This window comes from Lithobates pipiens, unplaced genomic scaffold (assembly GCF_037356315.1).
Source record: "Lithobates pipiens isolate NorthernLeopardFrog02 unplaced genomic scaffold, aLitPip1_a1.2 Scaffold_23, whole genome shotgun sequence".
NCBI lineage: Eukaryota > Metazoa > Chordata > Amphibia > Anura > Ranidae > Lithobates > Lithobates pipiens.
Genome location: NW_027507785.1, coordinates 163969576 through 163990639, shown reverse-complemented (window position 1 = coordinate 163990639; position 21064 = coordinate 163969576). Strand labels below are relative to the sequence as shown.

General features: G+C 42.8%; 1 protein-coding gene across 3 annotated transcripts in view; it reads right to left on the bottom strand.

The window, feature by feature from the left end:
* PMM1 (phosphomannomutase 1) overlaps positions 1-21064 on the bottom strand; it is a 149181-nt gene that overhangs the window by 8878 nt on the left and 119239 nt on the right. For all 3 annotated transcript variants that reach the window (XM_077452529.1, XM_077452531.1, XM_077452530.1), the window contains 2 exons: positions 18056-18131; positions 2475-2590 (listed from right to left, as the gene is read on the bottom strand). In XM_077452529.1, the coding sequence (XP_077308655.1) occupies positions 2475-2590; positions 18056-18131 (192 nt within the window). The remainder of the gene's footprint in view (positions 1-2474; positions 2591-18055; positions 18132-21064) is intronic.

Genomic DNA, 21064 nt, shown 5'->3' with positions numbered 1-21064 from the left:
GCACGCTCCAGTTTTAGTAAATTAACTCCTATGCATATTTAAAGTGGAGTTCCACTCAAAAGTGGAACTTTCACTTATCTGTCTCCTCTCCCCCTCCGGTGTCACATTTGGCAGCTTTCAAGGGGGAGGGAGGAATGGGTACATGTTTTTGACAGGTACTGCTCCCCACTTCCAGAGACGGCACCACAGCGCCATCTATCAGAAGTTTGGCTTTTCTCCGCTGTCGGGCCAATTAGAAAGTGCAGCGAGCTTCGTGCATGTGCAGTAGGGAACTGTTTGTGAAGCTGAAAGGCTTCACTGCTGGGTTCCCTTACAAGGAATGGTGGCACTGCACCGGACAACCATTCTGAAGGTCGGCTGGGGTGCTGACATCGCAGGCTCCCTGGACAGGCAAGTGTCCATATATTAAAAGTCAGCAGCTGCAGTGGGGGGGGTTGGACCTCCTCTTTAATGTATTTTTGGCATGTTATTACATGAAAAATACTCCCTTGCTGCTAGGTACCACCATCATGGAGGTGATGTTGGCAGCCCCTGCAGACTTAGAGCTGTCACTCAAGTGACACACTATAGTTTTCTACTTCGCCCCTTACCCAGCTGCTACATAAAAGCATTTGTAGGAAGGTGAGGAAAGGGGTAGAGGAGCTTGGCCAGCATAAAGTGTAACTGGACACCTACAGAATTGTAAAGAAATATGATGTGCAAAGAGAGAGAGAGGTTGTGCAATGGAATTGACTCTTACTGAAATAGTCACATTTTCCAGCAAGCACATTGCAAGTCATTAACCTCTTCCCGACCACCTCAAGCTGCTATACGTTGGCAGAAGGGCACCTACTGGCAGAATCACGTAACTGTACATTGCCCTTTAAGAGGCGACAGGGGCGTGCGCTCACGCCGGCAGCGGCGCGCTCGCCGGAAGCTCTGTGAGTCCGGTCGCGGGCCCCGCAGACTCGATTGCCGTGGGGATACCTGTGATCGCCTCAGGGAGAGGAAAAACAGGAAGATGCTAAAGTAAACAAGCATCTCCCTGTTCTGCCTAGCAACGGTGACACTGATCTCTGCGCACTGTGATTGGAGTAGAGATCAGTGATGTGTAAAACACAGCCACCACACCACAGTTAGTAACACGCCCCTAGGACACACTTAACCCCTACACTGCCACCTAGTGGTTAACCCCTTCACTGCCAGTGTCATTTACACAGGAATCAGTGCATTTGTATAGCACTGATTGCTGTATAAATGACAATGGTCCCAAAAATGTGTCAAAAATGTCAGATGTGTCTGCCATAATGTCGCAGTTATGATAAAAATCGATGATCGCCGCCATTTAAAAAAAAAAAATATATATATTAATAAAAATGCCATAAAACTATCCCCTATATTGTAAACGCTATAACTTTTGTGCAAACCAATCAATAATCGCTTATTGCGATTTTTTTGCCAAAAATATGTAGAAGAATACGTATCGGCCTAAACTGTGGACATTTTTTATTTTTTCTATATATATTTTTGGGGGATATTTATTATAGCAAAAAGTAAAAAATAATGTGTTTTTTTTCAAAACTGTCGCTCTTTTTTTTTATATAGCGCAAAAAATAAAAACCGCAGGGGTGATCAAATACCACCAAAAAGGAAGCTCTATTTGTGGGGAAAAAAAGATGTCAATTTTGTTTGGGAGCCACGTCGAACGACCGCACAATTGTCAGTTAAAGCGACACAGTGCCAAATCTCAAAAAGTGCTCTGGTCAAGAAGGGGGTAAATTCTTCCGGGGCTGAAGTGGTTAAAAAAAGTGTATTAAAAGTAAAAAAATGCTGCACGTAAGCATTTAAGTTACTTAATTTTTTTGTGCTTTCACATGCAATATTTTAAAGAGGAAGTAAAGGCAGTTGAAAAAATAAAATAAAAAAAGGAACCTGCAAGGCAAAGGCATAAGGAGCTAGTATACATAGCATACTAGCTCATTATGAATAAATTACCTGAGAACGAAGTCCCCGAAGTGGTCCTCTGTCTTCATGTTCGCCGCTGCCATGGATCCCGGAGTGACTTCCGGGTCTCGCTGCTCCGGCGCTGTGATTCGCCAGAGCAGCGATGACGTCACTCCCGCGCATGCGCACGGGGGCCGACACTCACGGCATATCGCCGCGATCTGTGGCCTGCCCAGTGCGCCTGCACGCCGCTGTCTATGGCGCATGCGCCGTAGACAGCGGTGGCTGTCTTTTTGTAAATATCTCCTAAACCGTATAGGTTTACGAGATATTTCTTGGACCTACATGTAAGCCTTACTCTAGGCTTACCTGTAGGTCAAAGTGGTTTGTAAGGGTTTACAACCACTTTAAGTTGGTGACAGGATCTCTTTAAGGTATTATATTTTAATACAGAAAAGACAAAAAAGGCTTCATAGCCAAGTATTCCTAGAGAATGGATAATAAGTCTGTTTAAGTTGTTTCCTCGTGTAAATGGCAAATCTTAAACTCACCGGTGAAGTCTCATTTCCAAAGAAGTGAATAATGCTAAACTGTTCTTCATCAAGAACATCCAGACAGCAGCGCTTGTCCCATCCTTCAGGGAAAACATCAAAGCTGATCATGCCACCTGCAAACAGAAGGGATGTAAAGAAAAAGAGTTTAATAACCAAGATAATTATATTCGATATACTGTATATTTATGTAATTTACACATGAGCATCTAAAAAATGATATAGAAACACTACTGTGCAAGTGTATGACAGGTGTGAAAAAATGCAGTAAATTCAGAAAACTTGCAGAAATAGAAGTATTAATAGTTTATTTTGATGAATTAACAAAATGGAAAGTAAATGAACAGATCAGAAATCCAAATCAAATCAATAATTGGTGTAACCACCCTGCCTTCGAAACAGTATCAGTTCTTCTAGGTACACTTGCACACAGTATTTTAAAGGTAGGTAGGTTGTTAAAAACATCTTGGAGGACTAACCACGGATCTCCTATGGATGTAGGCTGCCTCAAATCCTTCTGTCTCTTCATGTAATCCCAGACAGACTCTGTGGAGGCCAAACCATCACTTCCAGGATTCCTTGTTGTTCTTTACGCTGAAGATAGTTCTTAATGACATTGTCTGTATGTTTGGGGTCATGGTCCTGCTTCAGAATAAATTTTCAGCGAATCGCGCATCTCCCTAATGGTATGGCACGATGGATAAGTGTCTTCCTATATTTCTCAGCATTGAGGACACCATTGATGCTGACCAAAGTCCAACTTCAGTCGCAAAAATGCAGCTCCAAACTTACATGGAACCTTCACCATGCTTCACTGTTACCTACAGACAATCATTACTATATCGCTCTTCAGCCCTTCCGTGCCTCCTGCTACAGCCAAATATTTCAAATTTTGACTCAACAATCCAGAGCACCTGCTGCCATTTTTCTGCACCCCAGTTCCCATGTTTTCGTACAAACTTAATCTTGTTACCACATCGGAAGTATGGCTTTTTTGCCTGCAATTGCTCCATGACAACTACTTCTGGCCAAACATCTTCGAACAGTAGATGCATCTACCTAGGTCCTACTGGTTTCTGACAGTTTTGTGCTGTCCAGGACATCTTTTGATGCAGAAGGGAACTATGGTCCTGAAAGTTGCTTGTTTCTTTATGCTTCTTTAAAAGGGCGTGAACCACACATCTTGAAACCCCAGTTTGCTTTGAAATCTCTGCCTCTGAGAGACCTTGCTGATGCAGTATAACTACCTTGTGTACTTGTCGCTGTGCTCAGTCTTGCTATGGTGCATGACCTGTGACATGAAACAGTCTTCCACAACCACACACTAGTAGCAGAGTTTGGCTTTTCCTCACCCAGTTTTAAGCCTCCTACACAGCTGTTTCTGTTTCACTTAATAACTGTGTTTCAACCTAAATGCGAAATTGATGATCATTAGCAACTACTTAGTATAGTTGGTTAATCATACACTTGACTCTAATCCTGCAAAATCCCTGACTTTGTGCAGGTGTAAGAACTGATGCTGGTTTGAAGCCAAAGGGTAGTCACATCAAATATTGATTTGCTTTAGCATTTTCTTCTGTTTGCGCTCTTTGCATTTTGTAAATTGATAAAAATAAAATAAACATTTTGAAAGCATTCTTACTTTATCGCATGTCTTCACAGCTGCCTAAAACTTTTGCACGGTACTGTAAGTACTGTAAGACCACTTTCAGTTCCATCATGACTGTGTCCGAGAGTGCAAATCAGGTTTGATGAGTTTATATAAGCCACTCAAGCTCCTGCACACCAAAGTCATGAATTTAATCCTAATTAACACCTAGGGGATAAGCTGTAACTCTTGCTCTGCCCGAACCATTCGCACAACTCTACTTGTGAGCATTCAGGGCCATCTTTCATATTGATTGGACCCTGGGCAAACATTTTCTGCCCCCCCCCCCCCCCCCCCCCCCCGCTCTGAGACATACAATAAATCACACCTAGGCTCAAAATCAGTTTGCTGCAGCAGATCAGGTAGTGATTGCGATTGGTTGCCAGAGGTTACAGCATATAATTTATGCTTGCTGATTGGTTGATAGAGGTTACTGCACATCATTACTGCTCACTGGTCGCTAGTGGTTACTGCACATAATTTCTGCTCACCAATTGGTTGTTAGAGGTTACAGACCATTATTACCGCTCACTGGATTGATTGCTAGAGGTTACTGTACATCATTACTTCTAACTGGTTTGTAGAGGCTACTGCAAATGATTTGCTCACTGAATGGTTGTTAAAGATTACAGCAGATCATTACTGTTCACTGATTGGTTGCTAGAGGTTACTGCACATCATTACCTCTGCATCAAATTGTGGGTGTGGCCACTAACATTAAGATATTGTTATATACCAGGAGTGAACTATATACAGAAGAGTGCGATACGTGCAGAGCACAGGCTTGAAAGGTGCTCTATGTACAGAGTGTAGGACTGAAGGATGCGCTATGTGCAGAGTGCAGGACTGAGGGGTGCGCTATGTGCAGATTGCAGAACTGAGGGGTGTGCTATGTGAAGAGTAGGGGTGTGCATCTTCACTGGTCTCACGATTCGATTACGATTATCTGGTCAATGATTCGATTAGATTCTGCGATGCCTCACAATTCCCGATGAGCTCCCGCTTCCGCTAGGCGGCCCTTCCACCCTGCAATCTTCTGGGACACATCACAGGTCCCAAAAGATTGCCCGGCTATGCAGGACAGCATAGTGAGACCTGCGCACCCGGCTGTGAAGCTGCAAGCTTTCACAGCCAGATGCCCACAGTAATATTGCCAGCACCGTGGACAGGCGGGGGAGAGAAGGGAGGGTTTGGATGGCCACGTCGCTGGATTGTGGGACAGGTGAGTGTCTTTTTATTAAAAGCAGAAGATACTCTTTTTTCTGTAGCTACTGACTTTTAATAAACAAAATACTGACTGGAGCTCTGCTTTGAATTAAAAATAACCTCACTCCCTTAAAAAGTGCACTAATCCGGTGCACTACATGGTACAGACATTCACACACGCTGCTGCTGGGAAGTCAGGAGGGATTACAATCAGTGCCGGCCAAAAGACATTGTTCTGCCTGGTACCAAGAATGAAATGCTGCCCCCCCCCCAAATTATTTTTTTTAAAACACGCCCTCCAAAATGCCCCCACATCCATTATTTTATATCATGATAACAAAAGTGGACCTGTCATGGCTCTATACATGTATATGGGAGTATAAAGAGGACCTGTTATGACACTATACATGTATATAGGAGTATAAAGAGGAACTGTCATGGCTCTGTACATGTAAAGGAGTATAAAGAGGACCTGTCATGGCTCTATACATGTATATAGGAGTGTAAATGGACGTGTCATGGCTCAATACATGTATGTAGGTATATAAAGAGGACCTGTCATAGATCTATAAAAAGGACCTGTTATGGCTCTATACATGTATGTAGGAGTATAAAGAGGACCGGTCATGGCTCTATACATGTATAAAGAGGACCAGTCATGGCTCTATACATGTATAAAGGAGTATAAAGAGGACCGGTCATGGCTCTATACAAGAGAACCTGTCATGGCTCTATACATGTATGTAGAAGTATAAAGAGGACCGTTCATGGCTCTATACATGTATAAAGAGGATCCGTTATGGCTCTATACATGTATATAGGGGTAGAAAGAAAACCTGTCTAGGCTCTATACATACATAGGAGTATAAAAGTATAAAGAGGCACTCTCATGGCACTATACATGTATGTAGGAATATAAAGAGGACCTGTCATGGCTCTATACATGTATGTAGGAGTATAAAGAGGACCTGTCATGGCTCTATACATTATATATGGTGGAATATCCACTCTAAACCCTCTAACATATGTGTATATAATATTTAATAAATATATGTGTTGGTAAAAAGAGGTGAAACAAAATTAAGTATATTTGTTGATAAAAAAAACATTAAAAAGGAAGAAAGTGGTGCTGCAATCAGAAAACCTGAATATTCAGCTAATAGATATGTGTAACAAATTTAGATTCGCAATGAAAATAATATAAATAAATGTATAAAAACCACATAGGCGTAGGAATGAAAAAAACAAAACACAAATAGTGCCACAATATAGTTAATAGTCCATAACAGATATCAATCCGTGTAATTCTGTTGAAGTTGAACTCTTCAGAAAGTGTAACGATTGCTCTATTCACCCTGCAAAAAGGGCAGCCAGACAACAGCCAAAAGAGTGATTTTAAACCATAGGGCCGCTTACCAGATCTGTTGGATATCAGGTTATAGAGATCATATAGGCATACACAGGAGGGATCAATCAGCCAGGGACGGTGTGTTCACACAGCCAGCTGGTGCGTGGTGGAGCTGTAGGACCTGATGTCATAACACACCAGCTGGCTGGCTTGAGCCGCGGCTGTGAGTTCTTATCGAATACACTGTTTTTTGGATGTCAGTTACTTTCATCATATTGGAATAAAGAAACCTTTATTTTAGTACTGCACCATGAAGTCTTCTTTCTACCTTTCATAATGCGCTCCACAAGCGATCTCACCCTGACAAGGGTCCCAGGAAGCATACTGTAGCAGTTGGAGAGTTGCCTATAGAGTAGAGGATTCTGATATCAGATTGATATCTGGCTGATTGATCGCTCCTGTGTATACCTATGTGACGTCAGGAGAGACGTGAGATGTGAAAGGAGAGAGGCGGGCTGGGCAGTCACATGAGCGGGATGTATTGTACTAGACATGTGCATTCGTTTTGAATTTCAGGTATTTTCGTTTTTGTTTTGACAAAGGATAACGAAAGTGCAGAATCCGAAAAATGAAAGATCCAACATAAATAAATGCTTTATTTTCATTTTCTTTGTTACAACAGTTCGATATAGAATAGGAGATTCGACGTGACAATAACAATCTGTGTCTATTGAACCTGTGGTCGAATGTGCCTAACCTTACCTCTATTAGTCCAAGATTATATAGAGAAAATATTTGACAGAGAGAAAAGATTCTAAAGTGCTAATTTTAAAGGCTAATATGCAAGTTATTGTCCTAAAAAGTGTCTGGGGACCTGGGTCCTGCCCCAGGGGACATGTATCAATGCAAAAAAAAGTTTTAAAAATGCCTGTTTTTTCAGGAGCAGTGATTTTTTTTTTGGAAAACTGACATTTTATTGAAATTTCAAGTGAAACAAAGAAATCAAAGAAGGAATAATAAGGCACAGGCAATAAAAGTAAGCGGTCACAGACCACAGTAAGCAAAGGCAAAGAATACAACTTTGCATCAACTCATGCATTACAGTACAATGACACTCAGTTACCGGGAGAGTTAGATTCCTGCAACCTGCTACTGGTCAAGTTAACAAACCTTTCTGTGACCAAAAAAGAAAAAGGAAGGGAGCCTAAAGAGAAAGAAGGAAAATAGGAAAGGTGAACAAGAACACGAAGAATCGTGCGAACAGCCCTAGAATGGGGGAGAAAAGGTGTAGAGTAGATAAAGAAGAAGAAAGAAATGAAAAGGGAAGTAAAAGAAAGAAAAGTAAAGCAAAGGACGCCCCTACGACCCACCGACCCCGCGCCCCCTCCCCCTCCACCCTCAGAAGGCGGAAGCCTCCATCTTATCCCAAAGATCCCATACCTTGTTATGTTTGTCAAGCGTGTTATTTAGGGAAGCTGTAAGATATTCCATACGCCTGACGTCTCTAATTCTAGTGTGTAACTCAACTAGTGAAGGAATCTCCCGTTTCTTTCATTTTAGGGCAATTAAGCAGTGCCCAGCTGTCAGCACATGGGCTAACAGGAATTGGGAGGATCGGGAGAATGTAGCAGGAGGGAGGCCCAGGAGGAACAGCTTGGGGTCTAACGGTATTTGTGTTTCAAAGGGAGCAGTGATTTTAATAATGATTAAAGTGAAACAATAAAAGTGTAATATTCCTTTAAAATTCGTACCTGATGGGTGTCTATAGTATGCCTGTGAAGGGGCGCATGTTTCCCGTGCTTAGAACTGTCCCTGCACAAAGTGTAATTTCTGCAGGAAAAAAAGTCTTTTAAAATCACTCGCGGCTATAATGAATTGTCGGCTCCCGTAATACAGAGAACACTCATTGAAAGTCATTGATAAAAAAATAAATAAATCGTGGGGTTCCCCCATATTCAATTACCAGGCCCTTCAGGTCTGGTATGGATATTAAGGGGAGCCCTGCGTCAAATTTAAAAAAATAAATGACGTGGGGTTTCCCCTAAATATCCATACCAGACCCTTTATCCGAGCACGCAACCGGGCACGCCGCAGGAAAAGAGGGGGGGGCGAGAAACCCCCCCCAAAGCACCATGTCCCCATGTTGATGGGGACAAGGGCCTCATCCCCACAACCCTGGCCGGTGATTGTGGGAGTCTGCGGGCTGGGGCTTATCAGAATCTGGAAGCCCCCTTTAACAAGGGGACCCCCAGATCCCAGCCCCACCCTGTTTGAAATGGTAAGGTAAAAAATTGTTAAATAAGACAAACACACTTTTGAAAGTCCTTTATTAAAAATACAAAAAAAGATTCCAGCGGTGGTAATCCACTCTTGCTATCCAGCCACGGATGATCATCTCTCCAGCGATGGCTGATCTGATCCAGCGCAGCGAATCCATCCATCTTCTGTCTCCACGGAGGAGACACTGCGGGATCCCGACGGCTTGACGTTTCCTATATGCGGATGGCGGGGCTACCCATCACCTGACCCCGCCGGGCTTCCACAATGACGTGTGGCTGACCCCGCCCCCCTCTGATGTAACAGGCCGCCGGGATCCCATAGTGTCTCCTGCGTGGAGACAGAAGATGGATGGATTCGCTGCGCTGGATCAGATCAGCCATCGCTGGAAAGATGATCATCCGTCGCTGGATAGCAAGAGTGGATTACCACCGCTGGAATCTTTTTTTATTTAAAAAAAAAGGACTTTTTCAAAAGTGTGTTTGTCTTATTTAACTATTTTTTTACAATTTCTTTGTGAAATGGTAGGGGTACTTTTGTACCCCCTTACCATTTCAAACAGGGCGGGGGGCGGGATCTGGGGGTCCCCTTGTTAAAGGGGGCTTCCAGATTCTGATAAGCCCCCTGCCCGCAGACCCCCACAACCACTGGCCAGGGTTGTGGGGATGAGGCCCTTGTCCCCATCAACATGGGAACATGGTGCTTTGGGGGGGACCCCAAAGCATCCTCCCAATGTTGAGGGCATGTGGCCTGGTACAGTTCAGGAGGGGGGGAGCTCTCTCACCCCCCCCTTTACTGCAGCCTGCCAGGTTGCGTGCTCGGATAAAGGGTCTGGTATAGATTTTTAGGGGGACCCCACATCAATTTTTTTTTTTATTTGACGCAGGGTTCCCCTTAATATGCAAAGCAGACCTGAAGGGCCTGGTATTTGAATTTGGGGGAACCCCACGCTTTTTTTTTTATCAATGACTTTCAATGATTGTTCTCTGTATTACTGGAGCCGACAATTCATTATAGCCGCGAGTGATTTTAAATGCCTTTTTTGCCTGCAGAAATTACACTTTGTGCAGGGACAGTTCTAAGCACGGGAAACATGCGCCCCTTCACAGGCATACTATAGACACCCCCCCAGTACAAAATTTAAAGGAATATTACACTTTTATTGTTTCACTTTAATCATTATTAAAAACACTGCTCCCAAAAAAACTGCCGTTTTTAAAACTTTTTTTTGCATTGATACATGTCCCCTGGGCCAGGACCCGGGTCCCCAAACACTTTTTAGGACAGTAGCTTGCATATTAGCCTTTAAAATTAGCACTTTAGATTTTGAACATTGGTGTCCCATAGACTTTAATAGGGTTCTAAAGTTCACACGAAGTATGCTATATAGAGTTTAGCAGCTCCGTCGAATCTTCTTTATACATTCGACAGACACCATAAGCCTTCAAAGACAGATTCGACCGTAATTCATGTGGATTTTCAGACGAATGCAATTTTTGAATGAAAAAGTAAATAAATAAAAAAAAATTTCGGGAGTAACTAAATAAATTTATTTTTCGGACGAAAATGAAATTCCGAAACAAAATATTTCACTGTGCACATGTCTATATTGTACTGTGAAATTCGATATGAAGTTCCATATTTTTTTTAAAAGCACATACAGCGGGGCACTTGATTGATTGTAACACGGCATTCATTAAAACACAGCAATTTTAACAATACACTCAGAACGCTCTCCCGGGAGGGGCAGGGCAAGTCGAGATGATGTCACCAGGGAATTGGTTTTCCGGTCGTATGCATCAATGCCGCATCAGGAACACCCAAATCGCGATGCATCCATTAATTTCAGCACCCCTAGTGCAGAGCGCAGGACTGAGGGGTGCGCTATGTGCAGAGTGCAGGGTTGAGGGGTGCGCTATGTGCAGAGTTGAGGGGTGGGCTATATTCAGAATTGGGGGGTGCAGGGAGAGGAGCACTGTAACTTGTAAATACAGAAGCATTACTCCTCTGCTAGAGGACAGAAGCGAACAGCCAGTGTGGCCAGTGCCAGAGGTGACGGAACTCCAGCAGGCAGCAGCGTGGGCTGAAGGGGGCAGCTGCTTTGGGATCCCCAACAATGACTGGGCCCAGGGCAGCTGCCCCATTTGCCCCATGTTAAAGATGGCCTTGTGAACACTCGTAGTTTATTGATCTTCCTGTACTTTAATAACTGCCTGCCCATATTCGAGGTACAGGCAGACAGCTCTACTAACAATCTGCAGGGGCCTGGCATTGCACCTGCAAACTGCTGATCATAGGTGACATGCTTTACAAGCTCCCTACCTGCAAAAAAACATGCAATTATTGTTTATTTTTAAAAGTTGAATTTAGCCTTTAACCATCACTGTATCTGCACCAATTGGTTATTAAAAATAAAAAAATGAGGGGGGCGTGGCTTGATGGTGGAGCGAACAAGCTGCATAGAAACACCACTCCAGTTCTCAACTGCCATCCTACTGCTATCCTGTGTCCAATCTCCTCACCGAAAAGCTCAAAATGTTCCCCACAGCGGTGGGCACACAGCAGGCTGGCCGAAATGGTGAAATACGGGCCACTCTGAAGTTACTGCTCAGGGCAGTCTATTGGTTTGCTCTGTCTTATTCATTAACAGCTTATACCTATATAGAGACAAACATATGCAATATACTATAGATGTGCTTGAATTTGTTCAGGGTGACACAGCCTATCAGGTTTTAAATGTGCTTGCACTTACACTTATATATGACTATGGTATAATGTATAACTTAGAATGGCGAAACCCTTAAAGATAGTGCCATGGGACACTAGAGGTATGAATGCACCCCAGAAGCAGTCCTTGTTTTTTTTCAGTTTTAAAAAAATTTCGTCCCCTTACTATATATGCCTCCAAGAGACCCACCTCACTGGTACTAAGGTCAGAGGCCTTAAACGCTCAAGGCTGGCTCAATCATATCACATCACCCACAGTGAGATTTATTATTATATGACATTTACTCTTGTAAACGTTTATATTCCTCCCCCATTTCCAGTGGAAAGTTTATCCAAATTGTCACTCCAATTGTTGACTAGACCCCTGGACCTTTATTTTATGTGGATGACTTCAATGCCGTACTGGACCCAGCTAAGGATCGCCTGGGGGGCGGGGGAAGGCCTTTTCCCTCTTTTCTAGATTGGATGCAGGTTTATGACCTTACAGAGGTATGGCACTGGAAGCATCCAGACAGGAGCCAGTACTCTTGTCACTCAGACTCCTTCCGCACCATGTCTCGGATTGATTTGGCCTTTGACCCGGCAGACACTCTTCCCATTGTTTCTGCGGTTTCCTACTTGCCCAGGGTGTCCCGGATCATGCTCCTCTCTCTGTGGACCTTGCAATCCTCCCAGGCTCGGGCCCTGCTATTTGGCGTCTGAATTCTTACTGGCTGGAGGATGAGGTGGTGCAGGGAGAATGCAGGAAAGGTATTGCGGGCTACTGGAAGGACAATTTGGGAACAGTGGACCCATCCGTTGAATGGGAGGCCTTTAAGACCACATTGAGGGACACCTTTATGTCCATCACTGGGGTCTTGCAGAAAAATAATAAGCAACTTATGGAAGAATTGGAAACTCACATGGTGTGGGCGGAATCAGTTTATGCTTCTAACCCAGCCCCTGACACGAGAGAAGCATGGCTTCAGAAGCGCAGAGAGTATGAAATCCGTCTGTTAGACCTCATACAAAAGCGAATGTTACATGCTACTCAGAAATCATTTGAGCACGGTAACAAAGCTGGACGTCTCTTGGCATATCTAACCAGACTGGACCGCCCCCCCATATCTATCCCACGTATCCTTACTATACAGGGCCAAATCAGTGACACTCCCGGGGATATAATGGAGGCCTTTTAAACTTCTATAAAGACTTATACACTTCCAGAGCTGACTACACCGAACCCCAACTGAATGACTACCTAGCAGACATTTCTCTTCCTTCCCTCTTGACTGAACAGAGAACTGAGTTGTAGATACCTATCTCGGTTGAGGAGATTGCAGTGGCCATTTCACAGATGCCAGGACACAAAACTCCTGGTCTGGATGGCTTTCCAACCGAATGGTAAACACGGTTTAGGGATTTGCTGTGCCCATATCTACTGCGTACATATAACAAAGCATTAGATATCGGAGTTCTCCCCCCCACTATGCGAGAGACCTTGATCATACTGCTACTAAAACCCCGCAAAGACCCACTCAAATGCAATTCGTACTGTCCAATATACCTCATAAATGTAGATGTTAAGATATTGGCCAACCCCCTTGAATGCCGTAGTAACTACCTTGGTTAATAGTGACCAGGGTGGTTTTATACCTGGAAGGTCCACCAGAATGAATATTCGCAGACTATTCCACAATTTGCAATACCCACATGACTGTTCCCCCACACGGGCCATTGTATCCCTGGACACATGTAAAGCATTCGATAGTGTGGAATGGCCATACCTCTTTCGGGTGTTACAGCTATATGGATTTGGCCCTCGTGTGGTGGCATGGATAAAGCTCCTCTACACTTCCCCACAGGCCTGCGTTCGGGTTAACTCTTCGGTTACTAAGTCGTTCTTAATCACTAGGGGCACGAGGCAGGGGTGCCCACTGTCCCCACTCTTGTTTGCCCTGGCCATGGAGCCATTGGCAGTGCGCATCCGTTCCTCCACAACTATTAACCCCCCTGACGGTATTCCCAAGTCTGGCTCGGGGTGGAATTTTTATACCAAAAGCGGTAACCCCGAGCCAGACTCGGTACTGCATCACTGGATCCAGGAGGAGGTTTACTTACCTTCTCCCTCGGATCCCGCGTTGTCTCCCCACTGTACGAGCGAGTCATGTCTCGCTCGATCTATCACATCGCCGATCTCCGTTCCCTGCGATGCACGGGATGGAGATTGGCGCCAAATTCAAAAAGTGAAACACACACATTACATACAGTATAATGTAATCTTACAGATTACATTGCTGTATGTAATTATTTCACATCCCCTTTGTCCCTAGTGGTCTGCCCAGTGTCCTGCATGCAGTTTTATATTATAAAAACTGTTCTTTATGCCTGGAAACTGGAGATTGTCCATAGCAACCAAAACTGTCCCTTTACATCAAAAATTATTTCAGACCAGCTAGAAAATAGCGATAATAAATTGTAATCACTCGCAGAATTTAGTGATAGCGATTTGTGGGGAGATCTGTCATCAAATATTGAAAAGTAATGACAGTGACAATTCTGCAACTGAGCAAATTTCAGTGTTTTTAATTTGATTACATTAAATAATTTTTATTATTGTTATATTATTATTTGGTACAATTATTTATAATTATTATATTATAATTTATGATTTCATTTTTCAAACTTTATTATACCCGGGATGTCTGCTAGACTCTGGTTTAGACAGATTTAAGAGAGTTATTCCTAAGAATTACAGGACTACAATATATAACAACAAATTTTCATGCAAAATAATGGTACCGCTTTTAGCACCTAAAATCCGAAATAATCGTACCGCCAGGGAGGTTAAAGGTCTTCCTATTGCCTCCATAGAGGAGTGAGTCTCACTTTATGCGTATGACACCTTGGTGTACCTTGCTGACACCAACGTGTCACTCCAGTCATTGTTGGCTGAGATTAATAAATTTGGGGATTTCTCAGGCTTCCGGGTGAATTGGGACAAGCCCAGTCTTTTCCCTCTGGACTCAGCTGCGATTTCTCAGATCCATCCGGACTCCAGACTGCAGGTGGTGTCCTCTTTTAGGTACCTCGGAGTTCTGGTACAAACGCCCCTATCCACATATATCACCAATAACTTAGACCCACTATTGACTCGCCTACAGGAGCAGACTAAGCAATGAATGGACTTGCCTCTGGATCTTATGGGGAGGGCAAATACACTTAAAATTATCTACCTACCAAAATTGCTATATATTCTGGCTAACTCCCCTTGCAAAATAGCTAAATCTGTTTTCAAACGTATAGACACAATTAGTACAACGTTTCTGTGGAATGGCGGTTCCCCTAGGGTGGCATATTCATGACTGGTTGCAACCAGTCTCAGCAAATGCCTGTACCACTACCGAGGGAGCCATTGCATTTTCCATGGAAACTCTCCACAACATTGTCTATAGGGGCAGAGTTCCATCTAGACCAGGCACCTCTATGCTGGCTACATCCCTTTAAATTTTTCGACACATCACTACAAAAATTTCCTGACATACATGGTTGACGTCCCCTAATAACCCCCCTATGGTTTAACCCCACCCTACGGGAACTCTACTCCTTACCTGACCCTAACCGCTGGTATTCCAAAGGGGTAAAGTATCTGTGCCATTTATACAATGCACGGGGCTTTAAATCTTTTTATCAGCTAATACTTGACTTTGACTTACCACGTTCATACCTGTTCTACTATTACCAGCTCAGACATGCTATCTGAACTCAGTTTGGCTCCCTAAACGACCCTACTGACCTACCCCCACTTGAGAAACTGATGAGACAGCCTGACCCCACTAAACGTATTTCTGCCTACTGCGCTGTCCTAATGGCAGATTTTAATCCCAGGCCAGATGGGCCTCCATGGACATATCGCTCACAGAGGACGACTGGACAGAGTTTAGCGACACGTACAAGACCTCAGTTATCGCGTCAAGGGATCGTATCATACAGATAAAGATTTTCCATCAATCCCACCTTACTCCGACTAGATTGCATAAAATGGGTTTGATGCCTACGGCACGATGCCGATTTTTTACACTGTTTCTGGCCATGTCCCGTGGTTCAGGACTTCTGGGTAGAGGTGTGTTTTTTCATCTCCTCAGCTATAGGCCTCCCCAACATTGTTCATCCGAAGAACGGGCTTCTGGGCATTTTTGGTGACATACAATTATCCTCACATGCCAAGAGACTACTACGTATTCTCTATTTCTATGTCAGAAAAGCTATACTGCTATCATGGAAGGGTACACAGACCTCTCTAAAAGCCCTTTGGTTAAAGTTGATTAATGATGCTATACCACTATACAAACTTACCTTGCGCTCAGGAAAAGTAAAAAAAAATTTCACACAATTTGGGATAGGTGGCTGACTAGCCCCCTGACCCTCTCCCAATAACAAGTGCACACTACAAGTTGCTTATGGGCCGTGTCATGGTACAATATACTATTTTCAGACTGCCGCTGCTACTGTACATTGATAACTGGAACTATGCACTAAGATACAACTGTTAGATTGCTGTATCACCATTTGTCTCTTAAAGGGGAGGGCAGTCAGCAGCTGCAAACACTGTAGCTGCTGACTTTTAATAAGCAGACTTACCTGTCCTGGGCACCAGCGATATCGGCTGCCCAAGGCTGACCCATCCCTTGGCTCTCAGGTCCCGGCGCCGCCATTCCAACTAAGGGAAACAGGCAGTGGAGCCTTGCGGCTTCACTGCCCGTTTCCTACTATGCATGCGTGAGCCGCGCAGTGCTTTGTGAATGGGGCGCGGTGTTCTGGGACACACAGTTCCCAGAACACACAGCGCCCCATTCCCCAGAAGACGCCGAACGGAAGAGAGAAGACCGAAGATCACCGCGGATTAAGAAGAGGCAGATTAGGACGATATGCCTAGCAACAGGAATTTCTGGTAAGTTTAAAAACAAAAAAAAATTTCATTTTTTTTTTCTAATTTTTAGCAAAATTTTAATGTACTTTTGCTTTTCAGGGTGGCCCTCCACTTTAACTATATGTGCCCAGCAATTGATATGCCAATGACTAACCGAGTGTGATCGACGGTTATCTGTTGCTGTTTTTTTGTAGTTTTATTTTTGTATGTATGTTGGTTTGTACTAAATCCAATAAAAATATCTTTAAAAATAAAATAAAAAATAAAATAAAAATGAAATTATATGGTTCAGTGGACATGTTTGGAAAACTGGGAATAATGAAGAAGCTTGGTGATGTAGCATCAGTAATTTCAGTTGTGACCAGTCTCTTATTTATTTAATTATTTAACATTTGGCAGTAATAGGGATATGAAATTTTCCATATATTTGTGTTTATTATAACTATAAGTTTCTTGTGACAATTCATTGGGATATTAGCAGTCTGTAAGGAGATTTTGTATGTGGGCTAGTAAGTGTTTTATTCTTTCTGAACACTTGCTATTCATTTCGTGCCTTACTGTGATAGCAGCTAATGGTCCGCTGATGAAAGCTGAAAGAGGCCTATGTCCTTGTGTGGGCTAGCCATAGCAACAAGATGAATGGCAGTTAGTTCAGCATGGCACAAGGACAAAAATAGCAGGGAATAGTGTTGTAATGGGTACAATTTATATTATCTCTTGCCAAGAAAAGCACAGCAGATGCTCATATTAATCAGAAAGATTTTCCAGAACAGGTTAATAAACGTAAATGAAAATATAAGACAATAGGCTCAATTCACAAAGCTTTAGGCCTCATTCATACCATACGTGCAGAAAAGCTGATGGAAAAGCAGAGCAGATGCTCATATTAATCAGAAAATTTTTCCAGAACAGGTTAATAAACATAAATGAAACTATAAAACAATAGGCTCAATCCACAAAGCTTTAGGCCTCGTTCATACCATACCTGCAGAAAAGTTGATGGAAAAAAAATCCCACAGATTTCACTTGCAAGAGACACCAGTTTACATCAGTTTTCATGCACTGTGACATTTTTTTTTTTACATGTACAGATAGACATCACACTCTGTTATTACTTTCTCTTTTCCCCTGTTGACACCACAATGTTGATGTCCCATCAAATTCCCGCGCAGAAAAAATCTGCACATGACACTAGTGCTATGGTGTAAACAGGACACATAAATAGCAATTGTTTTCTATGTGTGCTTGCAGAAAGTGTGCAGAGAAACTGTCTCTACATATGGTGTGAATGAGGCCTTAACACCACCTAATATACTACAATTTCAGTCATGTGAATGTAAGTTTCAGATTTCACTGGACCCCACTGAAACTAACTGTCACTTATTTAAAAAAGAAAGATACATAACTTTATAAAGTGAGCCTAATATGTACTGTTGCAAGAAGAAAAAATTAAGATATCAACTCACCCCTCGTAAACCTCAATCCTTTTCCTGCAAACTCATTCTGTAGAGCTGAAACAAATTTTTCTCTGATTTTTTCTTTCTGTGGGTAGAAATCATTTTAGAAAATTCATGAGTACAGATACCTGAATAAAAATGTAATTTTGTGGGGGAGATGTACTAAAACTGGATTGTGGAAAATCTGATGCAACTCTGCATAAAAACTAGTTTCCTGGTTTTATTGTCAAAGCTTAAAGGGGTTGTAAAGGTTTGTTTTTTATTTTCTAAATAGGTTCCTTTAAGCTAGTGCATTGTTGGTTCACTTACCTTTTCCTTCGACTTCCCTTCTAAATGTTTTTTTTCTTTGTTTTCTTTGTCTGAATTTCTCACTTCCTGTTCCTCCTCAGAAAGCTGTTCAGTAAGCTGTCCTGTTCTGGCTGACTAAACACCGCTCGGATGATGGTGTGAAGTTTACTCAGGAGAAACAGGAAGTGAGAAATTCAGACAAAGAAAAAAAAACATTTAGAAGGGAAATCGAAGGAAAAGGTAAGTGAACCAACAAATGCACTAGCTTAAAGGAACCTATTTAGAAAATAAAAAACAAACCTTTACAACCCCTTTAATTGAACAAGCTGAAGTTAGAAGCTGATTGGCTACCGTGCACAGCTGCACCAGAGTATGAGTGCTCTTTTAGTAAATCTCCCCCATGTTTTTTTTAATGTATAAACCCTTACACACTGAGGAGTATGATAAATTGGGAGAAAGTTATATTGTAGCATAAGCAGGTGAGTTGCCATCCAGATAAAGGATGGCCCGTCTACGTGGTGTATCTTGATTTTGCAAAAGCATTTGACACAGTTCCCCATAAAGGTTTACTGTACAAAATAAGGTCCGTTGGCATGGACCATAGGGTGAGTACATGGATTGAAAACTGCCTACAAGGGCGAGTTCAGAGGGTGGTGATAAATGGGCAGTGCTCGGAATGGTCAGAGATGGGTAGCGGAGAACCCCAGGGATCTGTGCTGGAACCAATCCTGTTTAATTTGTTCATAAACGACCTGGAAGATGGGATAAACAGTTCAATCTCTGTATTTGCAGACGATACTAAGCTGAGCAGGGCAATAACTTCTCCGCAGGAGGTTTAATGTAGAAATATGTAAAATAATGCATTTGGGTTGCAAAAATATGAATGAAAAACTATACACTTGGGGGAGAACCTCTGGGAGAAAATTGCAAGCCATTGTTGAGCCTAAAAAAGCAAACAGAATATTGGCATGCATTAAAACTCCAGAGATAAAAGGATAATTCTCCCGCTCTTCAAGACTCTGGTCCGGCTGCACCTAGAGTATGCTGTCCAGTTCTGGGCACCAGTCCTCAGGAAGGATGTACTGGAAATGGAGCGAGTACAAAGAATGGCAACTAAGCTAATAAAGGGTCTGGAGGATATTAGTTACGAGGAAAGGTTGCGAGCACTGAACTTATTCTCTCTGGAGAAGAGACGCTTGAGAGGGGATATGATTTAAATTTATAAATACCGTACTGGTGAGGTGACCCCACAATTGGGATAAAACCTTTTTGCAGAAGGGAGTTTAACAAGACACGTGGCCACTTGTTGGACTTGTGTTATTTTTCAACCTCACCTACTATGCAACTATCTGTAACTACCAATAATCAGCTGCTATAAATAAAATATAAACCATTAACCACTTCAATACAGGGCACTTTCGAACCTTCCTGCCCAGGTCAATTTTAATTTTTCAGCGCTGTCACTTTTTAAATGACAATTGCGTGGTCATGCTGCACTGTACCCAAAGTACATTTTTATCATTTTGTTCCCACAAATAGAGCTTCCTTTTGGTGGTATTTGATCACCTCTTCAGTTTTTATTTTTTGCTAAACGAATAATAAAAAAAAAAAAGACAGAAAAAAAAAGTTTCTTTGTTTTTGTTACAAAATTTTGTAAATAAGTAAGTTTTCTCCTTCACTGGTGGGCACTGATAAGGTGGCACTGATGGGCACAGATAAGGAGGCACCGATGAGTCTGTCAGACGCGAGTGAGGAAAACGGCTCTTCCTGTTTACATTGTGATCAGCTGTGATTGAACACGGCTGATCACGTGGTAAAGAGTCTCTGTCTCTAGGTGAACGGACACTGGTAGACAAAGTCTTAGACAGGAAGTGATCCGCTATATCAGTGATGGCAAACCTTGGCACCCCAGATGTTTTGGAACTACATTTGCCATGATGCTCATGCACTCTGCAGTGTAGTTGAGCATCATGAGAAATGTAGGTCAAAAACATCTGGGGTGCAGAGGTTCACCATCACTGCCCTATATAACCCCTCCCATACAGGAAGTACATCAGTTTTGTAGCAAGCCCTGAATCCTCAAAAAAAGAGGGGAGAGATCTCTGTGTCCCATGATGTACTGTACTCAAAGAAAAGGATTTTACAGGTAAGTATGATGAAAAAATGCTATTTTCTTTTTCATACATAAACACAGAGTTAGGCTAATATTCATTACGTACTGGGACATCCCAGAGCAATAGCCTTGACGAGAGTGAGACACCCTGCCAAACAATGGCCATCAGACCTTATACGGCAGCCCAAGTACACTGCGGCCGAAAGCCAAATCCTCGGCTGCTCCAACATCCACTTGATAAAATTTTGTGAACGTATGCCTTGAAGACCAGGTAACAGCCTTAAAAATCTGAGCCTCAGATGCCCGATGGCGAAAGGCCCAAGAGGTTCCTACACCCCAGGTAGAATGAGCTCTCACCCTAAAGGGAGGAGCTTTAAGTTTCAGACCGCAGCCTTAATAACCAATTGACGGACCCAATTGGCAATGGAAGCTTTGGAAGCTACCTGCCCCTTCTTGGGTCCTTTTGGTAAAACAAAAAAAGGAGTCTGATCTTCTGACCTCCGTAGATCTAGACAAATAAATCTTGACTGCCCGTACCACATTTAAGGAATGCAGTCATCTCTCTTCCGCCGAACAAGGCTGAGAAAAAAAAAGAATGCAAAATAATTTCCTGATTT